Source organism: Lissotriton vulgaris, chromosome 9, assembly GCF_964263255.1.
Source record: "Lissotriton vulgaris chromosome 9, aLisVul1.2, whole genome shotgun sequence".
In the NCBI taxonomy this organism is placed as follows: domain Eukaryota; kingdom Metazoa; phylum Chordata; class Amphibia; order Caudata; family Salamandridae; genus Lissotriton; species Lissotriton vulgaris.
In genome coordinates this window covers 545,347,454-545,374,853 of record NC_141697.1, presented here as the reverse complement: position 1 = coordinate 545,374,853, position 27,400 = coordinate 545,347,454, and the positions used below count along the sequence as shown (strand labels likewise).

At 46.2% G+C, this 27,400-nt stretch overlaps 1 protein-coding gene across 2 annotated transcripts in view; it reads left to right on the top strand.

Moving 5' to 3' along the window:
• Positions 1-27,400, top strand: part of LOC147691749 (solute carrier family 22 member 20-like) — a 262,080-nt gene that overhangs the window by 137,142 nt on the left and 97,538 nt on the right. For both annotated transcript variants that reach the window (XM_086938033.1, XM_086938032.1), the window contains exon 2: positions 8,036-8,718. In XM_086938033.1, coding sequence (XP_086794159.1) covers positions 8,317-8,718 — 402 coding nt within the window. In that variant the 5' untranslated portion in view covers positions 8,036-8,316. The remainder of the gene's footprint in view (positions 1-8,035; positions 8,719-27,400) is intronic.

The window sequence follows — 27,400 nt, the reverse complement described above, 5'->3', positions numbered from 1 at the left end:
CAACAACCTGACATGTACAAAGTAGACGTACAGCAAAGGTGGCAACAGTGTAACGACCTGACACGCACAGAGATGTAGTGTGCTGGCAGCAGCAGTGCAACAGCCTGACATATAAACAGCAGTAGAACAAAGGAGGCAGGAGTGCAACATTCTGACACATACACACAAAAAAGAAGAGTACAGGGTGGAAATAGAGCATAATCCTGGCACATACACAAGTAGAGCACAGGCAGCAGCAGTGCAACAATCCTGACATGTACACAGATGAAACAGAGCACAGGGAGAAGCAGGGCAACATTCTGACATCAACAAAGAAGGAAAGCACAGGCGACAGCAGTGCATCCAGACAGGTCCACAGAAGCTGAGCACCGGCAGAAGCAGTAAAACAACCTGAGGCAGCACAACAACCTGACACGTACACAGAAGAAGTAGAGCACAGGCAGCAGCAGGGAAACACCCTGACACATGCACAGAGGTACAGCTCAGGCATAATCAGTTCACGTTGTATTCGCATTCAAGCAAAACCAGTGCATTATTATTTCCCAAGGGTCAGTAGAACATTGGCAAGGGCAGAGAAAACTTTACTTCGAAAGAGATGGTCCCACACGGAATTGCTGAACACCCAATATGGATGCACCCTCTCTCGCTCACATAAAAGGTACAACACAGGCAGTAGCAAGGCAAACTTCATTCCTACACAAAACATGTACCCTACAGGCCGTTACCGAGCAAGCTTCATTCCTACACAGAACAGGTACAGATCAGGCAGCAGCAGTGCAACATTCCCACCCGTACCGATCAGAGAGGTACAGCATTGCCAATAGCAGTGCATTCTTGTATCACAAAAAGAAAACATGTGGCAAGGGCTAACCATTCACTGGCATATCAAGCACACAGAGAACAGAAAGCAGCAGGGCAAGCTTCACTTACACCCATAAAGTGTACAGCGAAGAAGTGCAAGATTCTCTTACACCCATAAAGTGTACAGCGAAGAAGTGCAAGATTCCCTTACACCCATAAAGTGTACAGCGAAGAAGTGCAAGATTCTCTTACACCCATAAAGTGTACAGCGAAGAAGTGCAAGATTCCCTTACACCCATAAAGTGTACAGCGAAGAAGTGCAAGATTCTCTTACACCCATAAAGGGTACAGCGAAGAAGTGCAAGATTCCCTTACACCCATAAAGTGTACAGCGAAGAAGTGCAAGATTCTCTTACACCCATAAAGGGTACAGCTGAGCACTACAAGTTTGTCTTACCCCCATAAAGGGCACAACAAAGCAGTGCAAGCTTCACTTACACCCATAAAGGGCACAACAATTGCAGCAGATGTGCATACCTCCCTCGCAAACAAAACAGATAATGCACAGGTGGAAACAGCTTTCCTCAAGAGCAGATACAGCCCAGGGAGCAGCAGCAGTGCACTCTTTCTACAGAACAGGCAAAGCCCTGTCAGTACATATTTCCTCACACACATAAGGTAGAGCCAGTCCAGCTGTTCTCATCACACCAGATAGGTACGGCCAGGGTTAGACTGGCCTACAGGGTAATCAGGCAGTACCCAAAGGGCTGGTCTGACAGGTCAGTGTGTGGACAGGCTTTCAGAGGTTTTGGGCTTGTCTTATGGCCTGCCGGGCTGGTTTTCACTCTTGAATTCCCTGATATTAAAACAACAACTGCCTACAGCAAACTCAAATTAATGCTGTCGTCCATACCTTGCACACAACTTAAACATCATGTTGTACAAGTTAAATACAGCCCCAATTTGCAAACATGGGCCACCTTTTTTATTTTCTTAATTCACTAATGGGGGAGGTCACTTTTATTTCCGTGCCTGGGCCTATTTCCTGTCCCTGGGAACAGCAGCAGTGCACGTTTACATCCAGATGTAGTGCAGACATGGCACAGGCCACACAGTGTAAATATCCCTCATGGATACAACTAATAAAGCCAGGCAGCCCAGAGCAAGCTTACACCCAGCATCTACAGTACACTTAGAAAAGGCAGTGGACGCTGACTGCGTCCATGCACACATATATACAGCACCACACTTGTGCACATAGGCAACAAGCAAAGCAAAGGCAATGGCTGCAGTGCCGTATTAATGCATGGGCATGCGGGAAAGTTACCCCGGGGCCCCACGAGCATAGGGCCCATGCAGACCATAATTTAACACACATTTTCAGTTTAACATTTTAATTCCTGTGAGTGGTTGTGTTGGCAGGGCCAAGTGCACTGCTTTGCCCGTGGCCTATATTACCGTTAAGACGGCCCCAGATTTCTGTAACACCCACAGAACACATAGACCAATTAATCAATGGCACCCTTTTTACAAGCTTCCTTCATATACAACAGGCACAGTAGGGACAACCTCTGGCTGATCTACCTTCAGAGAAAGAACAATGACAAAACAGGCAGCTGCTTCACAAGCTTCCCTCATTCTAGATAAAGTGCAGCACTGGCAACATTGCAAGATTCCACTCCATACAAAGCCAGTAAATAAAGGTGCAAGCATCACACAGATGCCCATTATACACAGAATAGGAAATTACAGTAAGCAACAGTGTATGTTTTTGAACATAAACAGACGAAATACACCAATAACACCAGCAATGACAACTTTCCTCACAAACACAGAAAAGGTATAACAAAGGCAGTAGTAGTTCCACATTATGTCACCCACATAAAAGATATGGCATAGGTAGGACCAGTTTATATACACACACTCAAACAGAATTGGCATTATAAATCACAATATCAAGTCTAAAAAATAATGCGGTGTCAAAATATTGAATTCTAAATTTTGAGAATCAACGTATTGTGGAGGTAAGTGCACATAGGTAAGCATAGATTTACTATTTTTTTTGGACATTCATGCACCTTGAAGATAAATATGTTGAAATGATACATATATATGTATAAATACCTTCCTTCATAATATTTTGGTTTTCGATATTTAGGCCACAATATATTTTGGCATCATGATATTTAACTCGATATTTGGGTGATTTATCTGAAAAAGGTAGAGCACAGCCCAGAGAAAAAGCTTTCCTTTCATTCACAGAACAGTTAAAGCACATACAACAGTATAAGTTTCAATACGACTCACCAATAATACACCATGGTCAGCAACAGAGTAACCATCACTTACACTCACTGCCAAGGCAGCTCCAGTGTGGACAGAAATAGGGTCGGGTATTTTTCTGTAGTGAACTATACCCTGACACCTAATACTCTGGGAAACACGGTCAGCAGCTCTGCAAGTTTACTGCCACACACAATAAGTAAATCATAGGTGCAGTAGAATTCTTCTGCACTCACATGGAATAGGCAACCCACATGCAGCAGTAGTGAAACAGTGATAGTAGAGGTCACTCAATAGCATAGACAGGGTACACACCAAACCTTATTCACAAAATAGTACGTATTGTGGTGGTACTACAAAACATACTAAAAAGTGCTATTCACTAACATCACTTTTGTAGTAACTTACCCTTTTTAGTGCATTCACTACATTTTGGTATTCACAATCTGCACTTTTGTAGTAACTTACCCTTTTGAGTGCGTTTACTACTTTTTGGTTTTCACAAACTGCACTTTTGTAGTAACTTACCCTTTAGAGTGCGCTTACTACTTTTTAGTTTTCACAAACTGCACTTTTGTACTAGCTTATACTTTTGCAGTACCTTACACATTTCTAGTAAGTCCGTACCTCCATCATTTTCAATGGGAATACCAGTTGTAGTACCATTTGCTGGCAATGTGTTGTGCTGGACGTACTACGAAAGTGTAAGTTACTACAGAAGTGTAAGTTGCTTCAAAAGTTCAGTTTGTGAATACCTAAAAGTAGTCAACGTACTCAAAAGTTTAAGTTATTTGTGAATCAGGTCCACGAGACCACAGGCTACAGTAGTGTTTGCTTAAGTTCCACATAACGAGATATTATGATGACAGCAGGTGGGCAAGTTTCACTCTTTACACAGAACATGTATAGCCTGGGCATCAGTCCTTAATTTGTAAAAAAAATAAGTGCCAGAGCTTTTGTCAGGAGGCCACTGCAGCTTGCACCATACACTGCTCCTGCCAGCGCTGCCAACGACAGTACCAACACAACTACCAAATATTAACACTCCTACAGGTGTGACAATTTGGACTATTCCAGGCCCCCAAAGCTATGAGTGGCTTGGGTAACAGTTAATAGTTATTTTAATGTATAGTAAATTAATAATTAACTGTTTAAATTAGCTAGACAGCGCAATCTTGTGGCAGAGTGTCACAATTGGACTATCCAACCTTTTTTTAAATCACCCACTCGCACCACATCTACACCGTTGTTAGGGCCCTCACACCCACGCACCAAATGGCAAGAACGAAAGATCTCCGCCAAAGAGCCCTTTTTAGGGAACCCGTCGGCCATTGCAGCGCCGGCCCGATGAGGAGCAAGTCCATATGATGAAGCATGACACCTAGCTTGCTGGGTGTGTGAGGACTCTAGTTCTGACAAGGAGGATCCCCCTCCTTATTTCCCTCCTTTCTCTTTGTCCGACCCGTGGAAACAGCATACATTTCTTGTTGAGTACAGACTGTCAAAAGCACCTGTGTTGACAATTACGTGAGGTCCCAGCACTGGATACCACCGGCTCAAATTAAGCACTGAGACTCAATGATCATGTAAAGCACAGATAGCAGCAGTAGAGAACGGGTGGACACAGGCAACCCTTTTCTTTAATTTTGTTTCATTTTCCCCAATATCTGTGCATTCTTCTGTAAATACTGTCTATATGAAAAGGAAGGTTGCACTCTATATTGAATGGGATGTTTTCTTGGCACGAGTGTGGATTTTTTGAGGAGAGATGTAGCACATTTACTATAAGTGAGATATTCATTTTCTGAAGAGGGGTAGTTCCCTTCTTATCAGTGTGATGTTAATAAGAATAACAGCTGCCCTCTCGGATAATCTTTTTTTTTTTTTAGCAACAGATTTTATTGAATTCTCAGCGTACCAGAGGGGCGGAGCCCGACAAGCAAAGTACAGAGGAAGTGCATAAAATAAGGTCTCTGGGTACCGTAAGAAACCCCCCCAATAGTCTGCAGAACATCAGACCAGGAAAAACATGTCACCCCACAACCTCTTAATGCGCACTGCACATACTTATCAAATATTGCATGTACAAGCCAAGGAAATTCCCAGCCACATTTCTTTAACATCGATATATTAGACAGGTAAATTATTCACCACCAATCGTTCAATAGGATCACGAGCGGTGGACTGCGGCATTGGAGGCAGATTTATACCTCTGTATGCTGCTCACCAAGACCAAATCTTCCTATGCTTCTGAGGACACCCCCTCGACTGAAATACCACAATCTCCGCAGCAATGCACCTGTCCAGTGCCTTTTTCCAGTTAGTTACGCTGGGTGGCGATGATTCTTCCAATGCTGTGCTTTGTCGCTCTTAGCTAAGGTGAGGCCCAAAAATAAAAGGTGTCTCTTATACCAGTTCCCCGCAATGTCTTCTGTGCTATGAAAGAGCGCCAGTCAGGGGTCCAACAGGATATCCCATGCCAGAACATGACGTAAGCAAGACAACACGCCGGACCAGAATAGCTGCAGCACCCCACAGCCCCACACCGTATGGAGGAATGACCCCTCGTCTGCACCGCAACGAAGACAGACCGGGGACTGGGTTACCCCGATTCTCCAAAGCCAAAGACAGGTGTAATATACCCTGTGGAGGTATTTAAATTGGATTAATTTATATCTGGTAGAGACTGACGCATACCGAGGGCTAGCCAACCCCTCGGCCCAGTGGTCATCTGTGAGGGCCAAATGCAAAACAGTAAACAAAGAAATTTCCTTTCTGTGTACTCAATTAGATATTCTTAAATCACAGGTTTTTTATTTCAATGACCATCCCTGATTTTGGTAAATCATTCATATATTATAGCCACAAACGTAGATATATGTACTATTCTTGATTTTATTTTATAAAAACATGACTGTTCAAAAACACTCTTCTTAGAAAATAAATTAAAATCACATTAGTTTCTAATGTTGTTTACAGTACAGAAAGTTGTTCTATCTATCATTACATTATTTTGCATACATTGGTCAAACATACATAATTAATTGAGTATACACAATATAAAATCAATACACAATAAAGTCCTTATGTTGACGCGTTTCGGTGTCTCTTTTGTATAAAACACCTTCTTCGGGACAGAACAGTTAAAAACATCAAGTCTTCTTTCTAAAAATAAATACATACAATTAGTATCAAATATATCTAAATGCAAAACAACAGTTGATGGACAGAATGCAGAACAATGTCATACATTCACCCCAGTACAGAGATCTGGGCCTAAATCCATCGTTTTTTGCACTCCACACCACCCCAGTTCAGACATGGCCATATGCAAATCAGCCTTGACCCTGTGCCTCATGGGAACAGTCCAGCCCGAACTGCCAAGCCATGCTGCTTTGCATCTGTGAGGGCCGGCAGATCAGCAGCCCATGCCTCCCGGGTTTTGTGAATAGTGGTCTTGGAATGTGTATCGAGCGTATGGTAAATTTGCTGGATTTTGTGGGCCCCAAGATCCCCCATGAGGAGGCGGCCCTCCTGCGGGTGGAACTCCAGTAGAGACTCTAGCTGCTGAATCAGGGCGGTCAAGGCGTGACGAAGCTGCAGATAGCGATGGAACTGTGATTTATGAAGTTCAAAATCAGACTGCAGCCTTTGAAAGGATTTAAGAGTGGTCCCCTGCATAATGTCCCCAAGCGGAGATATACCAATAAGGTCCCACCTGCGGAATCCCACGAACACCGAAACCAGCCGTAGATGGGTACCCTGCCAGAGGGGAGTGGTGCCCTTTAGCTTACCCAAGCAGCCAGTGGACTGAACCACCCGCCTCCATGTCTGGATGACTATCCGGCAAGCTGGAGGATGCGCATCCAGGGAAGAGCTGCTGTATCAGAAATAGAGCAAAGGAGTACCCGCCACGGCAATCAGCTCCACGGCGTAGGCCGGGTCCGTCTAGGAACTGTACCACCACTCGTTAATCACCAGGAGGTACGAGGCACAGTAGTACGTGCAAACCTCTGCCTCTAGCCTTTTTTTACCAATCCTTTTCTTCTTGTCGCTTTTGTCATTCTGTCTCCTTCTGCTTCACTCTCTCTCTCTCTCTCTCTCTCTCTCTCTCTCTCTCTCTCTCTGAGTCCTCTCTGGCGCTCTCCTTTCCTCTCCTTACCTGAGTTGTGATTTATCCTAATCTTGTTGCTCAAATGCCCTAGATGCCTCTTCAGCAAAACCCTTAGCCTTCTGGGGTTCTAGTTTGATCTGCCTGAAGTTCAGTGCTTCCGCTATGGCAGTCCCACCTAAGAGAGTGAGTCCCGGGATAGGCGAGATGGTGACCCTGATGTCTTTCCCCTGCCTTTCCATTCTTCTCAATAAGCTGGTGGTGTGGGTACATCATGAGGTCATTCACTACGTCAGGACTATATCTTGCAGTATGCAATTCCACACTTGTTGTTCTAGTTTGTCAACGCATAGCTTTTCTTCAGACTCCTTATTTGACTTTGCTAATATGGCATCTGAACATTACTTCTCGTGGTTAGTGCTAGTTTTTATCAAGTTGCATGTTTTTAGACGGATTCTGAAATACTTAACTTGTTACATAGGATTAAACGAATGTTTTGTCTTTTTCTAGATCTGTTCTCCACACCTTATATACATCAGGAAATATTATGCATAATTTGTACATAAGTGTTTTGCACATTGGGTTGCGTTGCAAAATGTAATAAGAAGACACACTTTGCACATCTCAGATTTAGATATTGTCTTAGATATATAAATTTGACATGTAACGTAGGAATTATTTTATATATTGTACATTTTTATGTACTTTTATTGAATCAAAAGAAATCCAAAAAATAAATGTGTGCTCATTGACTAGGCTAACCCTTTCTTTCAGCAAAATGGGAGGATTTGAAGCATTGCTGAGAATTTATGGGGTGTTTTTCTTTTTGTGTTTATTTAGGTCACGGTCAAACTCAAGTTCCATCTCCTCAGACGATTGTGAAACTTGGTCTCTCCACTAGTTATCGAACCTGGTAATCTGTACTTCTGCTGAGCAAGAATTCGAACTTGAGCACCGACTGGTCAGAGGCAAGATTCCGACGTAAGCTGACCTTCGTGGGCATCTAGTTTGACTCCACAAAGCGGCCATCTTTGGCATTTAGTTTGTCTCCACAAAGCGGCCATCTTTGGCATTTAGTTTGACTCCACAAAGCGGCCATCTTTGGCCTTCTAAAGTCCATCATGACCTTCAATGACCTGCTAGAGTCCGTTGGGGGAGTGGGGCCTTTCCAGATCCTGCACACATTTGTGCTGCTCCTCCCAGTCTGCTTGGCAGCCTGCCACAACTTTCTCCAGAACTTCTCTGCAGTCATTCCAAGTCACCATTGCAAGATTCCAACCAACACCAGCTGGGCAGACAGGACTAACTTAACTTATGACCTCAGTAAGTCGGCTGTCCTGGTGCCATTCATTCCGGTGGATGGGAACCACAATCCAGACAACTGTCGGCGCTTTGCTTCGGCCCAGTGGCGCCTCCTGGGGTCCAACTTCACTGTGGACAACATGACGCAGTGGAGCACAGTGCCCTGCACAGAGGGATGGACGTATGACCAGACCGTTTTCTCCTCTACCATCATCACAGAGGTAAGAATAACAAACAGCCTTGGGCCTACGATATATGAAACTAACTCAGGGAACTAGAGCTCATGATTGGACTAGGCTATTGGGCAGTCAGGCAGTCTGATGGGTTGGTCTGACAGATCAGTGTGTGGGCAGTTTTTTTTTTACATTTTAGCAGCTATGAGTCGGATTTATGCCAGGGGCGGGGCGGGGTGGGGGGAGCAGTTTTTACTGTTGATTCCCCTAGTTCTACCATTTTTTTTTAGCTATCTGCTTCGCTGATGGGGGCCACTGTAATTTTGGTTCTTGGAAGGAAGTCTTGTAACAAGCATTGTCAGCTGTCCCCAGAATCTCAGGATTTGTGTACTGCCGCGAGCTAAGTGAAATGCATGTAACCTCTTCTGTAAAAGGCAGTGGCGGTTGGTGACCCACATAAATGGTAGGTCGACATAAATAAAACGAAACAAAATACAGATAAACATTTACATTTAAAGAAAAAAAAAGTTTCACCAACCTTTTAGGCTGCAGCACACCCTTGGTGTACTCCAGCCGGCTCCTGACTCCTCCAGCAAAGGTCTGGCAGCTCCTTATCCAATCCAGACACCGCTCTCATGCTGCATGAGAGAAGTTTCTGGATTGGCTGGAGCAGGCTGCCTCTGCGCCCCAAGAGCACTGAAGGCCTGTGCCTACTGGTTGGAGAGGTTAAATTACGCATGTCTGTTTGCCTGTAATAATGTAGCCGGCCAAACCGACAGACACAATTTACACAGAATTGCTGCCTATCAGAAGCAATGACGCACAGGCCCGCCCTGCCCTCTCCGTTCAGCAGAAAGCCAGAAAACTAAAATGGTAAAAAATCCTTTTATTACCATTTTATTTTTCCAGTTTTCTGCTGGTGTGTGGAGAGAGGGGGCGGAGCTCCTCCACTCCCATGGAGAAACCGCCTGGTAAAAGGTAGTCTTTGAGGGGAGTGACAAAGCCAGCACATGAATAGTACACAATATTGTGATCATCCAGTCTGTTCTATTACTTTCAGGATGAAACACAAAGTGTATTCTTTAGTTTAAATAGCTTTGTACATGTTTATTTGGTCTGCAGTTAAAATCAGTTCAACTGAAGCTGGGGACAATCTGAATTCTCTTTCTGTGTAGACATCTTTATGTATGAAGAGCATTGTACTGAGCAAAAGGAATTCACATCGATCCACATCTCAACAAAGCATAGGCGCTTAAATGTTTTGTTTGAATGTAATGCCCAAATAATGTTAACTAACTTTTGTCTGACAGAAGTATTGTGCCCTGAATGTCGTTTACAAAAATATCGTCCTATTGGATGTCTATTTTCTATGATTTATTTAATGTTTATTTGGTTTTAAACAGTGTAGTATTAAATACAAATGAGCATTGACGTACCCCCCAGACAGCAGGTGACTTTATATACTAACTAGCAACCCGTCCCGACGTTGTCCAGGTATGAATTGCTGCCGGCCAGTAGTATATTGTTTTGTAGGATTTCGTTTTGATAGCATTTCTTATCTGTGACAGGCCTGTGAAACGCTTCGATTCACAGTGCACTGCTGATGCACTTAAGAGTGCGCATTCAGTAGTGTATGAACTCGAGTTTCCCTACTTTATTTTTCCTTGCAATATTATATAGCGTGAACTCGACAACATGGCATGAGCACAATTTACATTACAGAAGAACACATTCATTTGTGGTAGGCACGGGGAGTCAAAGCGATTTGCCTGGAATCACAGGATGTTGATCTGATGCCGAGATTCAAACGTAGCTCCCCAGCTCTAAAGTTCGCAATTCTAGAACTTGTGGCGGGAGGTGTGTCTAAAAGTGTATGTCGGTGCTGGCCATCAATGAGAGGGCTAGGTTTGGGTTTTGGGGTGCAGGGGTATTTTTAGGGTTTAGGAATAGGTTTGGGTTTTGGGGTACAGGGTATATTTATAGGGTTAAGATGGGTTAGTGTTTAAGGGTGTTGGGGTATTTTAAGGAGTAAGGGTGGGTTATGATTATGGGGTGCACGGGTATTTAAATGGAGCAGGGTGGACACCCAGAGCTGGAATGTACAGAACCTGGGAAGAAAAAATAATGAAATATTGGGCACAACACTCGCTTTTTTTCCGTAATCCCGCGCCCGCACACGCCCACGCCCCCAGCACACGCCCACAGCACACGATATGAGACATGGCATGAAGGGCGGAACGTACCACACGCCCCCAGTGTTTGTCACCGCCACAGCACAACGCAGAAACGCCCACAAGGGACTACTTTGCTGGCACGGTTCTTTTACCTTTTAAATGTATATGGTGGGCGTCTGCATAGCCTATGTCCTTCTGCTGCAACTGCCCTTTCCAACGCTGTATTGGGTGTTGTGATTGGTGCTGTGGTTCCTGAGATTACCAGCCTCAAAGGTTTGGGCTCTCTCTTTATTATATTAGTATAGAAGATATTGACAAATACACTGTGGGCCCGATTCACAGAACTAACTTAAGACACAATCCTAAACTTACTACTTTTGGTATTCACAGAAGTTAGGATTTTGTCTTAAGTTTATCTTAAGACAGACTTAAGACAGACTTAAGACAAAATCCTAACTTAAGTCTGTCTTAAGACAAACTTAAGACAAAATCCTAACTTCTGTGAATACCAAAAAAGTAGTAAGTTTAGGATTTTGTCTTAAGTTAGTTCTGTGAATCGGGCCCTGTGTTATCTCAATTATAGGATCCACAATGTTTTCACCCCCGCTGACCGCCCAACTTCTGTAAAGATGACATTTCTACCCAGCCCAACAGACCACCACATGTTATGTTGGGATAGTATATTAGGCCCACTGCAGCCACATGGTCCACGCATGTGGGTTGGGCCAGTGCCGGCCGCTCTTAACATGTATACTGGAGCAGCATAAGCTCAATGTAACCCTAACAGCTCACTCCATGGACCCTCCTCCACCTGCAGTATCAAATATGATCTGACTGGCCCCATATGCTTTTAGGCCAGGCACAGATCGGAGCCAGACCCCAAAATGTTTCCGGTTGCTCCCAACAGTAGGCCGCGTCTCTAGTACTAGCCAGTCTTTGGCACTAGGGAAGGGCCTCACCTCTAGCACATCACCACTCTTTGTTTAGCCAGCAATGAGCTTCCGTACTCCAGCAGGTACATCCTTCACATAGACAAGGAGAGCCACCAACGGTGTCTGGAGAATCTGTAAGTCAGTCCCCTCAGCCACTTCCCTGATCATGTTGTTTTAAATGCTAGGACGTTGCCAAGCCAGATGACTAAAGTCAGCATCGCCATGCCCACACCGTATGCAGTCAGAGTTGTCTCCATCTGGAGTGCACATTTTCTAATAATAACTGCAATGGGAAGATATTTTGTAAGCAATGTTTGGGATACAATATTTCTTTAAGGCAATATTCTAGTACCATCTTGTCTGGTTTGCTTTCAGTGAGTTTCAGTGTATTTTACACTGACTTAAGCAATAATATTGACTTCAGTTATTTAAAACCACTCTGTATAAAATCAATCAAATGGGACTCTCATCATTATTACTGGTTCATGTCTTGATAAGAATAGAGTAGTATGGTCCATAGCATAGTCCAAGCTTAGCCCAAGGTACACAAGAATGTAGTAAGTAAAGTGCCATTAATGCGCAAGACCTGTGAACAAAGTACCAAAACTAAAAGTTCTCTTAAGATTTGGGAGGATGATATACAATATAATTACCCTTGAAATCAAATCATACAGCGATAAACACTTGGTGCGAAACTGGCATATAATGGGCAAGAAACAATTGATCTATTGATTATTCTTTGGACCTTTCTGCACTGTTCATAAATGTTAGGGATCTAATTGCAGTATTAAAGGGAGCAAAAGCCTTCGACTAAGGGGCAAAATGACAGTTCCTTTTCTTTTGAAAGCACTAATATGGGAGAAAGGTTGGCTTGAATGAACGTCATACATTCACAGCCAAATGAACAACCTCCTCCCCACTTTTCTTAACATGTCTAGCCTGAAATGTTTCAAATGGAACTGTTGTCATGTCTTGTTTGCTTGTTCTGTCTATACTTGACCGAGACGGTCCTGGATTAAATCAGTCGGCTCTCAAATGGGCACTCGCAGACTTGTTGAAGTTCTAAGGGGCTTATTAACAAGCTGATTGCTCTGCCAGTGCATCACTTTTATTGACGCACTGGCGGCGCAATGGGCTTGCCCATATTTACAAGGCAGCGTAAAGTCACCCTGGGTGACCTTTCGTGGCCTTCCAAATATGGGCGCCTTTCACGCATTACTCTGCATGAAAGGGGCGTTCCATGGGTGTTGCTGTGGGTGTTCCCACGCAACATTCATGGAACTTGACGCATTCCCAGATTTAAAACATTTTGTAAAACTGGGAATGCGTCAGAATCCTATGCCTCCACAAGGGAGACATAGGAATGGTGCAACAAGAAATACTTTTATTTACCCTTGTTTTTACCTTTTTCTATGTGTGCTACGTTCTGCCTGCCTGACTTTGGCCTAAGATCAATATGTCAACCTAGCACTCATAAATCTCGAGCTTGCTTCACCCAACTAAAGAATGCTGTTGGCAGACAAGTGACAAATCATTTGCCCCCTGTCCTTACACGCCCAGCCCGCTCGTTCCTGGCTCAAGATCAGTACATTAATATGGCACTTTAACTCGTTGCGCGGTGGGCGTGGGCGTCGATTTGAGCTTATGTAGAATTCGGCCTCATTCCAGCCGCACCCAAAGGGTTAAACGTGCTGCTTTGCACTATCCTTCAAGGCCCACTTCTATTTTGACCCATCCAACTAAAGAACGTTGTTGACAGACAGATACCCCGATCTTTTGTCCCCTGAGGTTTTGCAAGAAAATGCACAGAGCTCTAGTACCATCATGGCAACACTCCCCACCCCCAAGCACATAGCATGCATGCCAATAAATACACACCACACAGATTTTGTTATTGGGAAAAACTGCTGCAGGTTTATTACATACAACATTATGTAATATGGTGGGGTATCTTACGGGCGATCCAAGGGCAGGCATCATTCTCGCCACCTGCCCACCTGATGAGCCAAGCAGCACTGGGGCGAACCCATCTGTGCTGCCCCTTCTGGTGATCCTCCTCCTGGATCACGTGACACCTGGTCCCTTATTACTCACGCCCCTTTCAGGGCTGAGCGTAGCAAGGCAAGCCCCCGGTTGTTCAGGCCCACAACCGCCCGAAGGACAAACGGGGCGCCGACACGGTTTCCAGGAACCTCCCATGAGGCTCCTGGGCTCTGGCACCCCTATGTGCCGTGCAGAGGTACCCCTCTGTACCCATTAGCTTCCAGATCGCGTTGTAACTCCGCCTGCAAAGAAAAAAGTACAAGATTACAACATTCTCACCATGCTTCCTACCACCGACCACGCCGGGTAAAAGGTAGGGTGGAAGACGGCGTGTCCCGCGAGGCAGCGGCCGCGCGTGACCGGTGCGACGACAAAGAGGTCATCAGCGTGGTGAGGGGGACATATATACCCCTCACCCACCTCACGCACCGGACATGACTCGGCCTGCCCGCGCCCAGGAGGGGACTCCCCGAGAGTCCCTGCCCCCTTAGGAGGAAAGAGGGGCGTGGGGTGCCTGATGGCACTAGAGGGCCGCCCTCTTGAGTGGCCTCCTGCAGTGGCCTCGGGCAGCCGCATAGTATCATCATGGCAACACTCCCCACCCCCAAGCACATAGCATGCATGCCAATAAATACACACCACACAGATTTTGTTATTGGGAAAAACTGCTGCAGGTTTATTACATACAACGTTATGTAATATGGTGGGTAATTTTACGGGCGATCCAAGGGCAGGCAGTATTCTCGCCACCTGCCTGCCTGATGAGCCAAGCAGCACTGGGGCGAACCCCATCTGTGCTGCCCCTTCTGGTGATCCTCCTCCCGGATCACATGACACCTGGTCCCTTATTACTCACGCCCCTTTCAGGGCGGAGCGTAGCAAGGCAAGCCCCCGGTTGTTCAGGCCCACAACCGCCCGAAGGACAAACGGGGCGCCGACAAGGTTTCCAGGAACCTCCCATGAGGCTCCTGGGCTCTGGCTCTGGCACCCCTATGTGCCGTGCAGAGGTTCCCTTCTGTACCCATTTGCTTCCAGCTTGGATTCACAAATTTTATTGTGCACTTTTTAAGCTGTTTTTTGCATTGATGAGATTGAAATGAAATGAAATTCATACGACCATCTGTTTTTCGTACCAAACTTTTGTGTGTTAACCAGCAGTGTGAGTTAATCCTTGAGATTTATCCCAATAGGCGGAAAATATAAAAGTGTAGAAACCTGTGCGTGAAGTGCCAAAGAATAGTCCATTTTGTATTTAAAGAGACAATGTAAGTTGATGCCCTTAAAATGAATTCATTGAGTCATCTGCACAGTCACACCACGTTTCCCAAGTCCAAGTGTGATGTGCTGCTCCAGTCCATGTCATTTTCTTTGAATTCTGGAAGTTCTAGTCTTGTGTATTCCATTTTAAAATAGCACTACAATTCATAGAATTCAAAGAAAAAAAAACTAGACTGAACCAGCACATCAAGCATGGACCTGGCAAACGTGGCAGCTATGTCAGCTCTTTGTACCCAGTGGCAGCTCCTCTGCTTAGGCGGAGGAGCGTCGCCCCACTGCATTCCAGCAGTGGAAGGAAAAATAAAATGATAATAACTGAAAGGTATTAGCATTTTACTATTTCCTGTTGCAGGCGTGCAGCTTTGCCAGATGGGATGAGGATGATGCTGACAGAGCAGGGGAGGGGTGGAGTGGTGTGCACTCCCTTAAGTGTGCATGAGTGTTTGGCTGGCCAACATACATGCGCACTTAGCATGTTCTCCAACCAGGCTGCATTACAGCCTGGGTTAAGAACATACCCAGACTCCCTGTCTGCCGTCGGAGCACCATGGTTTGGCGCGCAAACCAATCACAATGCAGCATTTTGATTGGCTCAAGGGAGCCTCAGCCTGGGTGCCTCCTGTGCCTTGTTATGGCCAGAGGAGAGACGTGATGAGGAGGACATGGCGAGGGGGTGAGTTGAATTTAAGTTTTTTATTCACCCCCCTGCCTCCCTGTACCACTCTGCCACCACCGATCCATGCCGGCCACCACTGTTTGTATCAGAAAGACAGATGACGTGGAATGGTAGCTATGCTTAGTCGATCTTGCTAGCAGCCTGTCTACACTGTTCATGATTTTAATCCATCTAGTCATCACTTGAGGATGATCTTCTTGCAAACAAAATGGTAATGGTGTGATGATCATGATGGATGCCAAACCTACTGAAGGCAAGACGTAGCCACATCCTGCACTCATTGAGTTGAGAAGAGCAAGCACACAGCATGTGAGTTTCCTAGTGCATCATGCACAAACAGCATTCATGCGAAAGTGGGAGTTCTGCCTATGCTTATTTTTATGAAAGTTGATTTCTCTGACAGAAAAGACGTTTGTTTTGCCTGTTTGTTGAGCATGTTCTTTGAAGAGATGAATGGAAGGTAGGATTCCCACAGAGCATATCTCCTTAGGCAAGGTTCAGAAAGACTGTCCATGAGTTCAGGGCTTGTTTTAGCGCTGGTGGCGCCCTGTTCAACAATATGTTTTGGTTACCCCCACAAATACCTCCTTCAAATCAAATCAAATCAGATGTTTGTTAAGCGCAGCTACTCTCCCGTAAGGGTCTCAAGGCACTGGGGGATGGGGGGGTCGCAGGTTCCAGTCCAGCAAGAAGGAGGTCTGCCGAAGAGCCAGGTTTTTAGGTTTCTTGCTAAGATGGGGAGCAATGTTATCTGTCTGAGGTGGAGCGGAAGGTCGTTTCAGGTTCTGGCTGCATGGAAGGAGAAGGAGCGGCCTCCCGATCTGGTCTTTCTGGTGCGCGGGACCAAGGCGTAGGAGAGCTGGGCCCATCGTAGGGTCCTTTGGGGTGCGTGGAATTTGAGTTGGCTGTTCAGGTATGCTGGTCCGGTGTCGTGGAGGGCCTGTGAGCGTGGGTTAGCATCTTGAAGGTGACTCTAGCTTCGATGAGAAGCCAGTGGAATGTGCGCAGGTGCAGGGAGATGTGGCAGTGTCTTGGCAGGTTGAAGACGAGTCTTGCAGCGGCGTTTTGGATGTTCTGTAGCTTGCAGGTGAGGTTTTTGTTTATTCCGGCATAGAGTGCGTTGCCGTAGTTGAGCCTGCTGGTGACCAGGGCGTGAGTGACGGCCTTTCTGTGTTCGAGGGGGATCCATTGGAAGGTCTTACATAGGAGGCGGAGGGTGTGGAAGCAGGAGGATGGGACCGAGTTGATCTGGCAGTCCATTTTGAGCAATGAGTCCAGGATGATTCCCAGGTTGCGTGCATGGTTTGTGGGGGTGGGCGGGCTTCCGATGGCGGGAGGCCACCAGGTGCCGTTCCAGGCATCTGGGTTTGGGCCCATGATGAGTACTTCTGTTTTGCTGGTATTTAGTTGTAGGCAGCTGTTTTTCAATCATTTGGCAACGGCTTCCATGCATTTGCAAAAGTTGTGTTTGGCGGTGTTCGGCTTGTTGAATAGGGAGAGGATGAGTTGGGTGTCGTCTGCGTATGACACAATGTTGAATCCATAGGTTCTGAGGATGGGGTCCAGCGGAGCCATGTTGACGGTGAAGAGCGTAGGGCTAAGGGAGGATCCCTGGGGGACTCTGCAGTTGGTAGGTGTAGGGTTCAAGAGGAAAGGGGGAGTCTGACTCGCTGTGCTCTGCCAGAGAGGAAGGAGCAGATCCATTTAAGGCCCTTTTCTTAGATCCCTGTGTCGTGGAGTCTGTGTATTAGGGTGCGTTGAGAGACTGTGTTGAACTCCGCTGAGAGGTCAAGGAGGATGAGGGCTCTGTTTCTCCTTTGTCCAGTAAGGTACGGATGTTGTCTGTTGCGGTGAGGAGGGTGGTTTCTGTACTGTGTTTTTTTCTGAAGCCGGATTGGGAGGAGTCGAGGATGTTATGCTCTTCGATGAATGTGACGAGTTGGCTGTTGATGGCTTACTCAATGACTTTCGCTGGGAACGGGAGCAGGGAGATGGGCCTGTAGTTTTTGAGGTCAGTGGGGTCCGCCGAGGGTTTCTTCAGGAGGGGGTTGATCTCAGCGTGTTTCCAGTTGTCAGGGAACAAGGCGGTTGCCAGGGAGTGGTTGATGGTGTGGCAGAGCATGTGTGTGATGGTGTCAGCGGCTCTGTTGAAAATGTGGTGGCGGCAGGGGTCCGTGGGGGCCCCGGAGGGGATTGACTTCGTCTTCAGTGTGTCTTTGGTAGTGAGGGCTGTCCTGTTGTTGATCGCTGGCATCAGGGTGTCGGGGTGGTTGGTGAGGGTTCAGTGTGTTGGTTGTCTTCGTCAAAGTTGTCATAGATGCCCTTGATGTTCTGGTAGAAAACGGTACTCAGTTTGTCGCAGAGGTCTTGTGAGGGAGGGATGTCGATGGACTCGTTGGTAGGTTGGGAAAACTCCTTGATGATGTTGAAGAGTTCTTCGTTGTTGTGCGCATGAGTGGAGATTCTGTATTCAATTGCTTTTTTCCTCATTTTTGTGATGATTTTCTGGTGGGTGTTGGTGGTGGCTCTGAAGTTGTTGTGGGCTTCTGTGGCTTTGGTGTTCCTCCAGGCCTTTCCGAGGTGGTGGCAAGTGCGTCTGGACTCTCGAAGTTCGGTGGTGAACCATCTAGCTTTCTTGGCATGGGTGTTGTTGTTTTTCTTGAGGGGGGCTTTGGTATAGGCGCTGTCAGAGATCCATCTGTGCAGGGTTCGGACTGCGGTGTTGGGGTCGTTGTTTTCTGCGATGGTTGGGGTGGAGTTGCTGAGTGAGGAGGTTAGCTGGTCGTTGATGATTTTGGTCCAGTTTCCTTGTGGGAGCAGGTGCTGGTGTCTGTGGCTGGTGGGTGTTCCGAAGGTGAAGTAGGTGCATCAATGATCAGTCCATGGCAGTTCGGTGGTCTGGCTGAAGGTGATGGAGTTTCCTGTTATGAAGAGGGGGCGGAGGGTGTGTCCTGCTGAGTGCATGGGTTCGGTCACTATCTGGCGGAGTCCAATGTTGTGAAGGTTGTCCAAGAGGGATGTAGTGCTGGTGTCCAGTTGGTTGTTGAGGTGGAAGTTGAGGTCTCCCAGTAGGGTGTAGTTGGTGGATGCAATGGCATTTGGGGAGATAATGTCCGTGATGAAGTCCGCAGGGTCCAGGGGGTCGGTAGATGAGGGTTCCTCGGAGGGTGAAGGTAGGACTGGCCAGCATCTTGAAGTGAAGGTGTTCCATCAGGTCTGTAGGTTCGTCGGGGAGTGTGCTCAGGCAGAGGGTGGATTTGTGGACGATGGCGATTCCTCCTCCGGGGCGGGTGGTCCTTCCTGGAGATCTTGTATCCTTGGGGAATGGCGATGGCGATGTCCGGTCCTGAGGTAGTGTTGGTCCCGGTTTCGGTAAAGAATGCTACGTTCGGGGTGGTGCTGTCGGGGAGGTCCGAGATTTAGGTGGCGTGTTTGTGGAAGGATCGGATGTTGAGGAGGATGCATTGTAAGGTCTTAGGTTCAGTTTCTGTTCTTGCCGGCGGGTTGACGGTGCTGCAGGTGTGCCGGCATCGGTGACAGCTGAATGGTCCGTGGGCGTCGGCTGGTGATGCTAGCCTGCAGTTGTTGTTGCGGCCTGGGTTGAAAGCATGGAGTGCCGCTGGGTCATAGGGTTGGTGTTGCAGAGAGCCAGGGTTCCTGTTGCTGGTCGCAGTCGAGTCGCAGACGGGTGCAGACGGGCTTGCCTTTGGCGTGTTGGTGGCGCAACCGCTGTGCGGCCACCATGAAGTAGGGGCCGGGGAGGGCTGGACAACTAGGAGGAGTGTGCGTGGAGGGGAGTTGGATTGGGCTGGTCGCACTGAGTGTGCTGGGGGAGGAGCCATGTGGGCAGCGGCGGGGAAAACAGGCTGAAAAAGGCAAAAGGAAAAAGGCAAAAAAAGAGAGAAAAGTGCAAATAAGGCAGCAAAAGTGCAAGTAAGAGTGGAGGACAGACACAGAGGACACAGAAGGAGTGTGAAAGGGGGAGATTGAGAGAAGTGTAAAAAACGAGTGAAAAATGGGGGAAAGACGCAGAAGGAGAAAGAAGGAGGAGCTTGAAATGAGGGAAAAACAACAGAAAATGGAGGAAAGACCCAGAAAGAGAGTGAAGGGGGAGTTTGAAGTGAGAATCCCTCGCTACCACCCTCCTACAGTACTCCTCATCTATCCATAGTCACTCTCTAACATGCATTTCATTTGTTTTATAGTGCTACGCATACCAATGTGGGGTGCCAGAGCATGTTACAACACACACACATTATACAGAGACAATTAATCCTTTGTGTAGGAATCACGTCATCCATACTAGTAGGCAGTATATTTGCCTTCTCCTGTTTCCACACCCTCAAGGTGCAGCCTTCAGATAGCATCTGCACAACACCCGTCGAACCATCACCCAATCCCTAATCGCCAGCAAAAAACACACTTTTTGTCGGCACCATCGCATGGCACCCCCAAAAGACTTAGAGCATTCGGAAGGCAGTGGCCAGACATACTCAAACTCCCATCCCACACCGACATAGCCACCCACCTCAAACACCTCCATTGGCTCCTCATTCACAAAGCACCCTTTTCATATTGCTCACACACACTTACAAAGCACTGCACAACCAAACAGCCGCATATCTGAATGGCTGCATCAGCTTCCACACACCTACAAAACACATCTTCGCTCTGTCAGCCCGCTGATAGCGGATGTCCCCTGCATTTGAACAGCCAGTGCTGGAGGCTGGCCCTTCTTGTACTTAGCTCCTAAAGCCTTGACCGACCTCCCTCGCACATTGGTGCTGCCAGCTTCAGATTTTGAATTTAAAAAAAATGAAAGCCTTGTTCTTTCAATAGGCCCCAGGCAGGACAGAACTCCTTTCTCCAGGTGCCAGGATATCCTTCTGGGTGATATGCTTGTGTTATGAATATACATAACATACCAATCAATGGAGGCATCAGAGATCTCTTAAAAATTGCTGGGAATGTATAGAACTATCAGTTTCTCCAACAACCTGTTAGAGACTGTTGCCAGGATTCAATTCTCCTTTATAGTACTGACACATGGTAGAGTGGATAGGGATTGTAATAGGGATGGTTAGTCAGAACATCCTTTTGGTTCAGGTGACAGCATTGGCCATAAACTGCAAATACTCAATAGATCCAGGGTATCTTCTCCCTTTTCATTGTAGGATTTCTCTTGATCAGCGCTAGACACACAGCAAGCTGGCTCTAATTGCATGTACAGGGAGAGGTGAGAGGAATGACAAGCACAGATGTTATAAGCTACCAAATAGGTCTAACTGTCCATCGCATGAACATTTCACCTGTACATGTGACTGTGTCTTCTGTGCATAAAAACATATTGATCAGTTAAAAATGTTGAAATGAGGAGCAGGGAGGCACAGGGCTACCCCACAAGGGGCTTTCAACCATACAGCTGCAGTCTTTCTACTGTTTTTCAGGACACCTTTCTCTCTATCATCCTGCATTAGGAATGGGGACCTCAACAGGAGTTGAAAGTTACCTCTTCTCTGGAAGAAGGTCAGCAGCATCTGGCTCTGTACAGTCAAGAGTGCATGCACATTTGGCACCCATTCACCAAAACTGTGCCACTGAGAGTACAGATTTGTTTTGTTTTACTCAGACTCTTTCCATCCAATCATTAATCAGTAATGATTTGAAAAGGAGCTTGAGCCACCAACTGTGCTGAGCGGTTTCACCTGGCTATGGCTGGGGTGCTCACCATTAAGGCTCTAACTAGATCTAACTTGAAGTTGCCAGTCCTGCTTACTTGAGACTTCACACTAGGCCACCATGATGCACAAGGCTCTCGCTAATTTGCTCATGCTCTCTGTTTTTTCAAAGATGTTGGTTATTTTACAGAATATTGTGTTTTCTCTCACTTAGTATCCCTACCAATTTGTGTTCCTCTCTCTGTCTACTGCCCCTTAACCCCCCTCATGCGCCCTGCTTGTCATGCATGTAATGTACTTTAAAATGATATGCCAATGTGACTGTTTGAAAGTCTGACACACACAGACCCCCAATATAACTGACCAAGCTACCCCCTCTGTTTGTACCCTGCTACACTGAACAGACCTTTCAGTAGTACCACTGGCACATTGGGCAGTGCTCAAATATGTGTGCAGTACCTTTGCCACAATGAGCAGTCAAGCCACATTTGGTGACCCAGCACATTGGGAAGCTCAGATACCAATGAGCAGTTACTGTGGCTTATTAAGCAGATACATGGCCTGGCTTATTGATCAACAAGTAAATGTAAATGTGGGTGTACTTGTAAAGTGCACTGTAACTCCAAGGAGTATCCTAAAAGGAGGTGGTGATGGACAGAGTATCTGAATTAAGCAGAACACTCCTACCCAGTCAACAGATCAGGGCTTGATCCATCACCATTTTTTAGCTCACTGCACCATCCCCGCTCAGAACCTGGCTACATGCAAATTAGTCTGTCCCTGGCCCAGTGCATCATGGGAACAGGGCAGACCAAACTACCAAGCCAATTCTTTTACTGGAAAGGAAACAAGCTTCCGGGGACCGGTTTCTGGCATTACACCCATCTTCGGCCCGGCTTGCTTGAATCCTGATGGTGCAGTGAGCAAGGGACTCGGATCCGAGCATACCCTTCCACGCTTATGGTGGACAAAACGATTCAGAAAAGGGGGTGGTGATGGACAGAGTATCTGAATTAAGCAGAACACTCCTACCCAGTCAACAGATCAGGGCTTGATCCATCACCATTTTTTAGCTCACTGCACCATCCCAGCTCAGAACCTGGCTACATGCAAATTAGTCTGTCCCTGGCCCAGTGCATCTTGGGAACAGGGCAGACCAAACTACCAAGCCAATTCTTTTACTGGAAAGGAAACAAGCTTCCGGGAACCGGTTTCTGGCATTACAGCCATCTCCGGCCCGGCTTGCTTGAATCCTGATGGTGCCGTGAGCAAGGGACTCGCATCCGAGCATACCCTTCCACGCTTATGGTGGACAAAACGATTCAGAAAAGGGGGTGGTGATGGACAGAGTATCTGAATTAAGCAGAACACTCCTACCCAGTCAACAGATCAGGGCTTGATCCATCACCGTTTTTTAGCTCACTGCACCATCCCAGCTCAGAACCTGGCTACATGCAAATTAGTCTGTCCCTGGCCCAGTGCATCATGGGAACAGGGCAGACCAAACTACCAAGCCAATTCTTTTACTGGAAAGGAAACAAGCTTCCGAGGACCGGTTTCTGGCATTACAGCCGACTTCGGCCCGGCTTGCTTGAATCCTGAAGGTGCAGTGAGCAAGGGACTCGCATCCGAGCATACCCTTCCATGCTTATGGTGGACAAAACGATTCAGAAAATGGGGTGGTGATGGACAGAGTATCTGAATTAAGCAGAACACTCCTACCCAGTCAACAGATCAGGGCTTGATCCATCACCGTTTTTTAGCTCACTGCACCATCCCAGTTCAGAACCTGGCTACATGCAAATTAGTCTGTCCCTGGCCCAGTGCATCATGGGAACAGGGCAGACCAAACTACCAAGCCAATTCTTTTACTGGAAAGGAAACAAGCTTCTGGGGACCGGTTTCTGGCATTACAGCCGTCTTCGGCCCGGCTTGCTTGAATCCTGATGGTGCAGTGAGCAAGGGACTCGCATCCAAGCATACCCTTCCACGCTTATGGTGGACAAAACGATTTAGAAAAGGGGTGGTGATGGACAGAGTATCTGAATTAGGCAGAACACTCCTACCCAGTCAACAGATCAGGGCTTGATCGATCACCGTTTTTTAGCTCACTGCACCATCCCAGCTCAGAACCTGGCTACATGCAAATTAGTCTGTCCCTGGCCCAATGCATCATGGGAACAGGGCAGACCAAACTACCAAGCCAATTCTTTTACTGGAAAGGAAACAAGCTTCCGGGGACCGGTTTCTGGCATTACAGCCGTCTTCGGCCCGGCTTGCTTGAATCCTGATGGTGCAGTGAGCAAGGGACTCGCATCCGAGCATACCCTTCCACGCTTATGGTGGACAAAACCATTCAGAAAAGGGGGTGGTGATGGACAGAGTATCTGAATTAAGCAGAACTCTCCTACCCAGTCAACAGATCTGTTCCCATGATGCACTTAGCCAGGGACAGACTAATTTGCATGTAGCCAGGTTCTGAGCTGGGATGGTGCAGTGAGCTAAAAAACGGTGATGGATCAAGCCCTGATCTGTTGACTGGGTAGGAGTGTTCTGCTTAATTCAGATACTCTGTCCATCACCACCCCCCTTTTCTGAATCGTTGTCCACCATAAGCGTGGAAGGGTATCCTCAGACATGAGTCCCTTGCTCACTGCACCATCAGGATTCAAGCAAGCCGGGCCGAAGACGGCTGTAATGCCAAAAACCGGTCCCCGGAAGCTTGTTTCCTTTCCAGTAAAAGCATTGACTTTGTAGTTTGGTCTGCCCTGTTCCCATGATGCACTGGGCCAGGGACAGACTAATTTGCATGCAGCCAGGTTCTGAGCTGGGATGGTGCAGTGAGCTAAAAAACGGTGATGGATCAAGCCCTGATCTGTTGACTGGGTAGGAGTGTTCTGCCTAATTCAGAAACTCTGTCCATCACCACCCCCCTTTTCTGAATCCAAGGAGTATCCTGGTGCTGAAGACTGCTGGGGAACCCGTCCTGGAGATGGTCCCTTTCTGGGTATCTCCAAGGTGAAACCAGGCATCCCGAGCGTCTTTGGTGGGCCGTTGTAGAGATGGGGGATTGAACCCTGGTCCCGGGCCGTTCTCTGCTTAAGGGTCTGTTGCCTCTAACCAGTGAGCCACACCACTCCACAAGTAGACATTGAGCAGGCCTGGCACACTGAACAGATCTGGCACATTCATTATTCGCCCTGGCACACTGAGCAGAGATGGGGGTCCTTGGCATGGAGTCAGGTTTTATGGGCGTTTGAAATTGATTCTATCCATTTGTGGCTGTAGTGCATGTGGTACCCGGGTGATGAGCTGAGGTTTGGACACTTGACTAAACGATATGCTGAAAATTAAAAGGAATGTATCTATTTAACCAAGTACTATAGATGGAGCTATAATGCTTATCCCTATGGGTTGCATGGTGCTGCTCCTGGGTGTACTACTCCGAGTATATACTATGACTGGCATTTTTGTACTTACTGCAATCAAGAGAGTCCAGAAAAATAAATGTTGGCGAAGGCAATTGACCAACCTTTCAGTATCTGGCCATAAAGACTCAAAGAAAGCGACCCTTGCTGATGCACACTCATGAATCATGCAATGGGTTTTGTCATTAAGTATAAGAGCAACCATCTCATCCTCTCACGTTGGCCCAAGGTATGTGCACCCAAATATACACACAAAAGTGTCTTTGTTGCACTTTAACATTGGTTTGTCTTCCAAGATGGCTCATGCCCGTTTTGGAAAGGTCAAATAATAAGGTATGTGTGGGATGCAGTGCACTTCAAAACACGCGGGGGTCTCAATAGCTGTATGTATGGAGCTTCTGGATCCTCACAAAACAAGTAAATAAACATATAAATATGTGAATCAATACATGAAAAACATTAAACAAAAAGAAAAAACATTGTCCTATGAGCCCTGGCACTCAACTGCACTATTTTTCTCTGTTAAAAGGGCTGGCTTTAGCACTGTGCGACAATGTTTGTTGGTACCCCCCACAGACTCCCTCACTACCACCCTTTAACAGTCACAGTATAGTTTAAGAGTGCTTGGTCTGAAGAAGCACAGTTTCAGAATTTAAAACATAGCCCCATGTTAGGGGGTTACATTCAATAAAACGTTTTTTTTAACCGAAATGAACCCTTTTTGAAACATTAGAATAATGAAAGACCGAGGAAAAATAATAATTCTCTAATCCATATCTTGCAGTATGCATGCAGCTCTTTGATTAATTAGCTCACTGTTCCATGTTGGGATGTTAACATCTACACTGCTAGTAACAAAAAAATCTCTCTGACAAAAGCACTGACCTATTTAAACTATATGCACTTTGTGAGCTGCATGGTTCTTTGCAGTAGGCATCTTAACCCCGTGTGCTACCATACAATAAGTTAACATTTTCACTTGACAAAACTTCTTCACTCTCAAGGAAGAACATTAATCATTGGAGTTATTTTGACATGTTTATTGTTGTATGAAAATTGCTGGAGGCCAGCAATGCAGCAGCAAGGGCTTTTAAAACCATAAAATACTTCCTAACATGGCGCCCCCTCGCAGAGTCAGGTCCCGGTGCAGTGGCACCAGTCACACCGCCCTAGAGCCGGCCCTGTCTGTGGATGCACAGCGAGATGCAGACCCTAACCCAGGCGTTGACCAATGGCTACAGAGGACTGACCCATTACCTTATTCTTTATGCTGTGGTGGGCAGATGCAAAGTTTGATTAAAATGAACATACCAATGAATGGAGAGCGCCTACCAAAACTTCCTATATATAGGTATACTTTTTGAAGAAACAAGTCTAGTGAGACAGCTAAGACAGAATCAAAGGCCAGAGCTGAAAAGGTGATTGCAGTGAAAGTCTAGAGGCTCAGTGGACTTATGCATCCATTACAAGAATTTGCGTTTGACCACCTGGACACATGGTCAAATTTGAATGGTTCCATTCAGTCTTTCACTTTTGGGGTGAGTAACAACAAATGTCTGTTATTTAGTGCTCTAAGCAGTGAAATGGGCTTCACAAGCAAGGCTTCCAGTTTTCCGTTTTTATCGATTTTCACAGATAAATACAGACAGAAACAATTAATTTCCTGTTTGTATTCATTTTTAAAAGTGGAAAATACAGAAAATTGTGCTTCTTGTAAATGACAATTCTTGTTGTCCTTCATGAATTCCGACCAACAGAAATGCGGATAGCCACCATGGGTATTTAAAAACAGTATCAGATTTCCTTAAATACAGGCATATGTTAACATATACGTGTATATAATGCTAATGGTTACATGTCGATGAAGTGTTTTGTTAGATTTGTCTGTTTAATTTGCCAAACAGTGAAAGGCATCAAGGTATGAGTGCATGTTTATCAGTTAAATACATGTGAAAATATACCAAATTACGACTCCATTTATTCTCAAATCATGAAACAAATATGGATAAATACCAATAAAATGGCCCAAAAATAAATATGGCTACATACAGATGAAAATGTAAAAAAAAAGCCATAAAACCGGGAGCCATATTTGCAAGCGTTCAGGTTATATATTGTGCCAAAGCATGCTTCATAACACTTAAGTGACCACCAAATTGCTGTTTCTGGATCTTTTATATAATGATGAGCTCTGGCATACCTAGCAGCCTAGACATTTATTCAGCACTCAATAAAACACAGTGCAACACAGACAAATTGAAGGACTTCCATTGGCACATTGAGCAGCCCTGATCTCTCTTTTGAGGTGTGTGTGTGGGGGGGGGGGGGGGGGGGGGGGAAGAGCTCTTCATAGGGCCCTGACACCCAGGTTATTGTTGCCACCAGAGCACTATTTTATCGTCCTGCCTAGTCACTATAAGACAGGTAAACATTATAATAGGCTGAAAGCATAGAGATAGACAAACTATAAATATTTGATGTTTAAGGAAAACAGGGACAGAGTTGCCATGAACATACACAT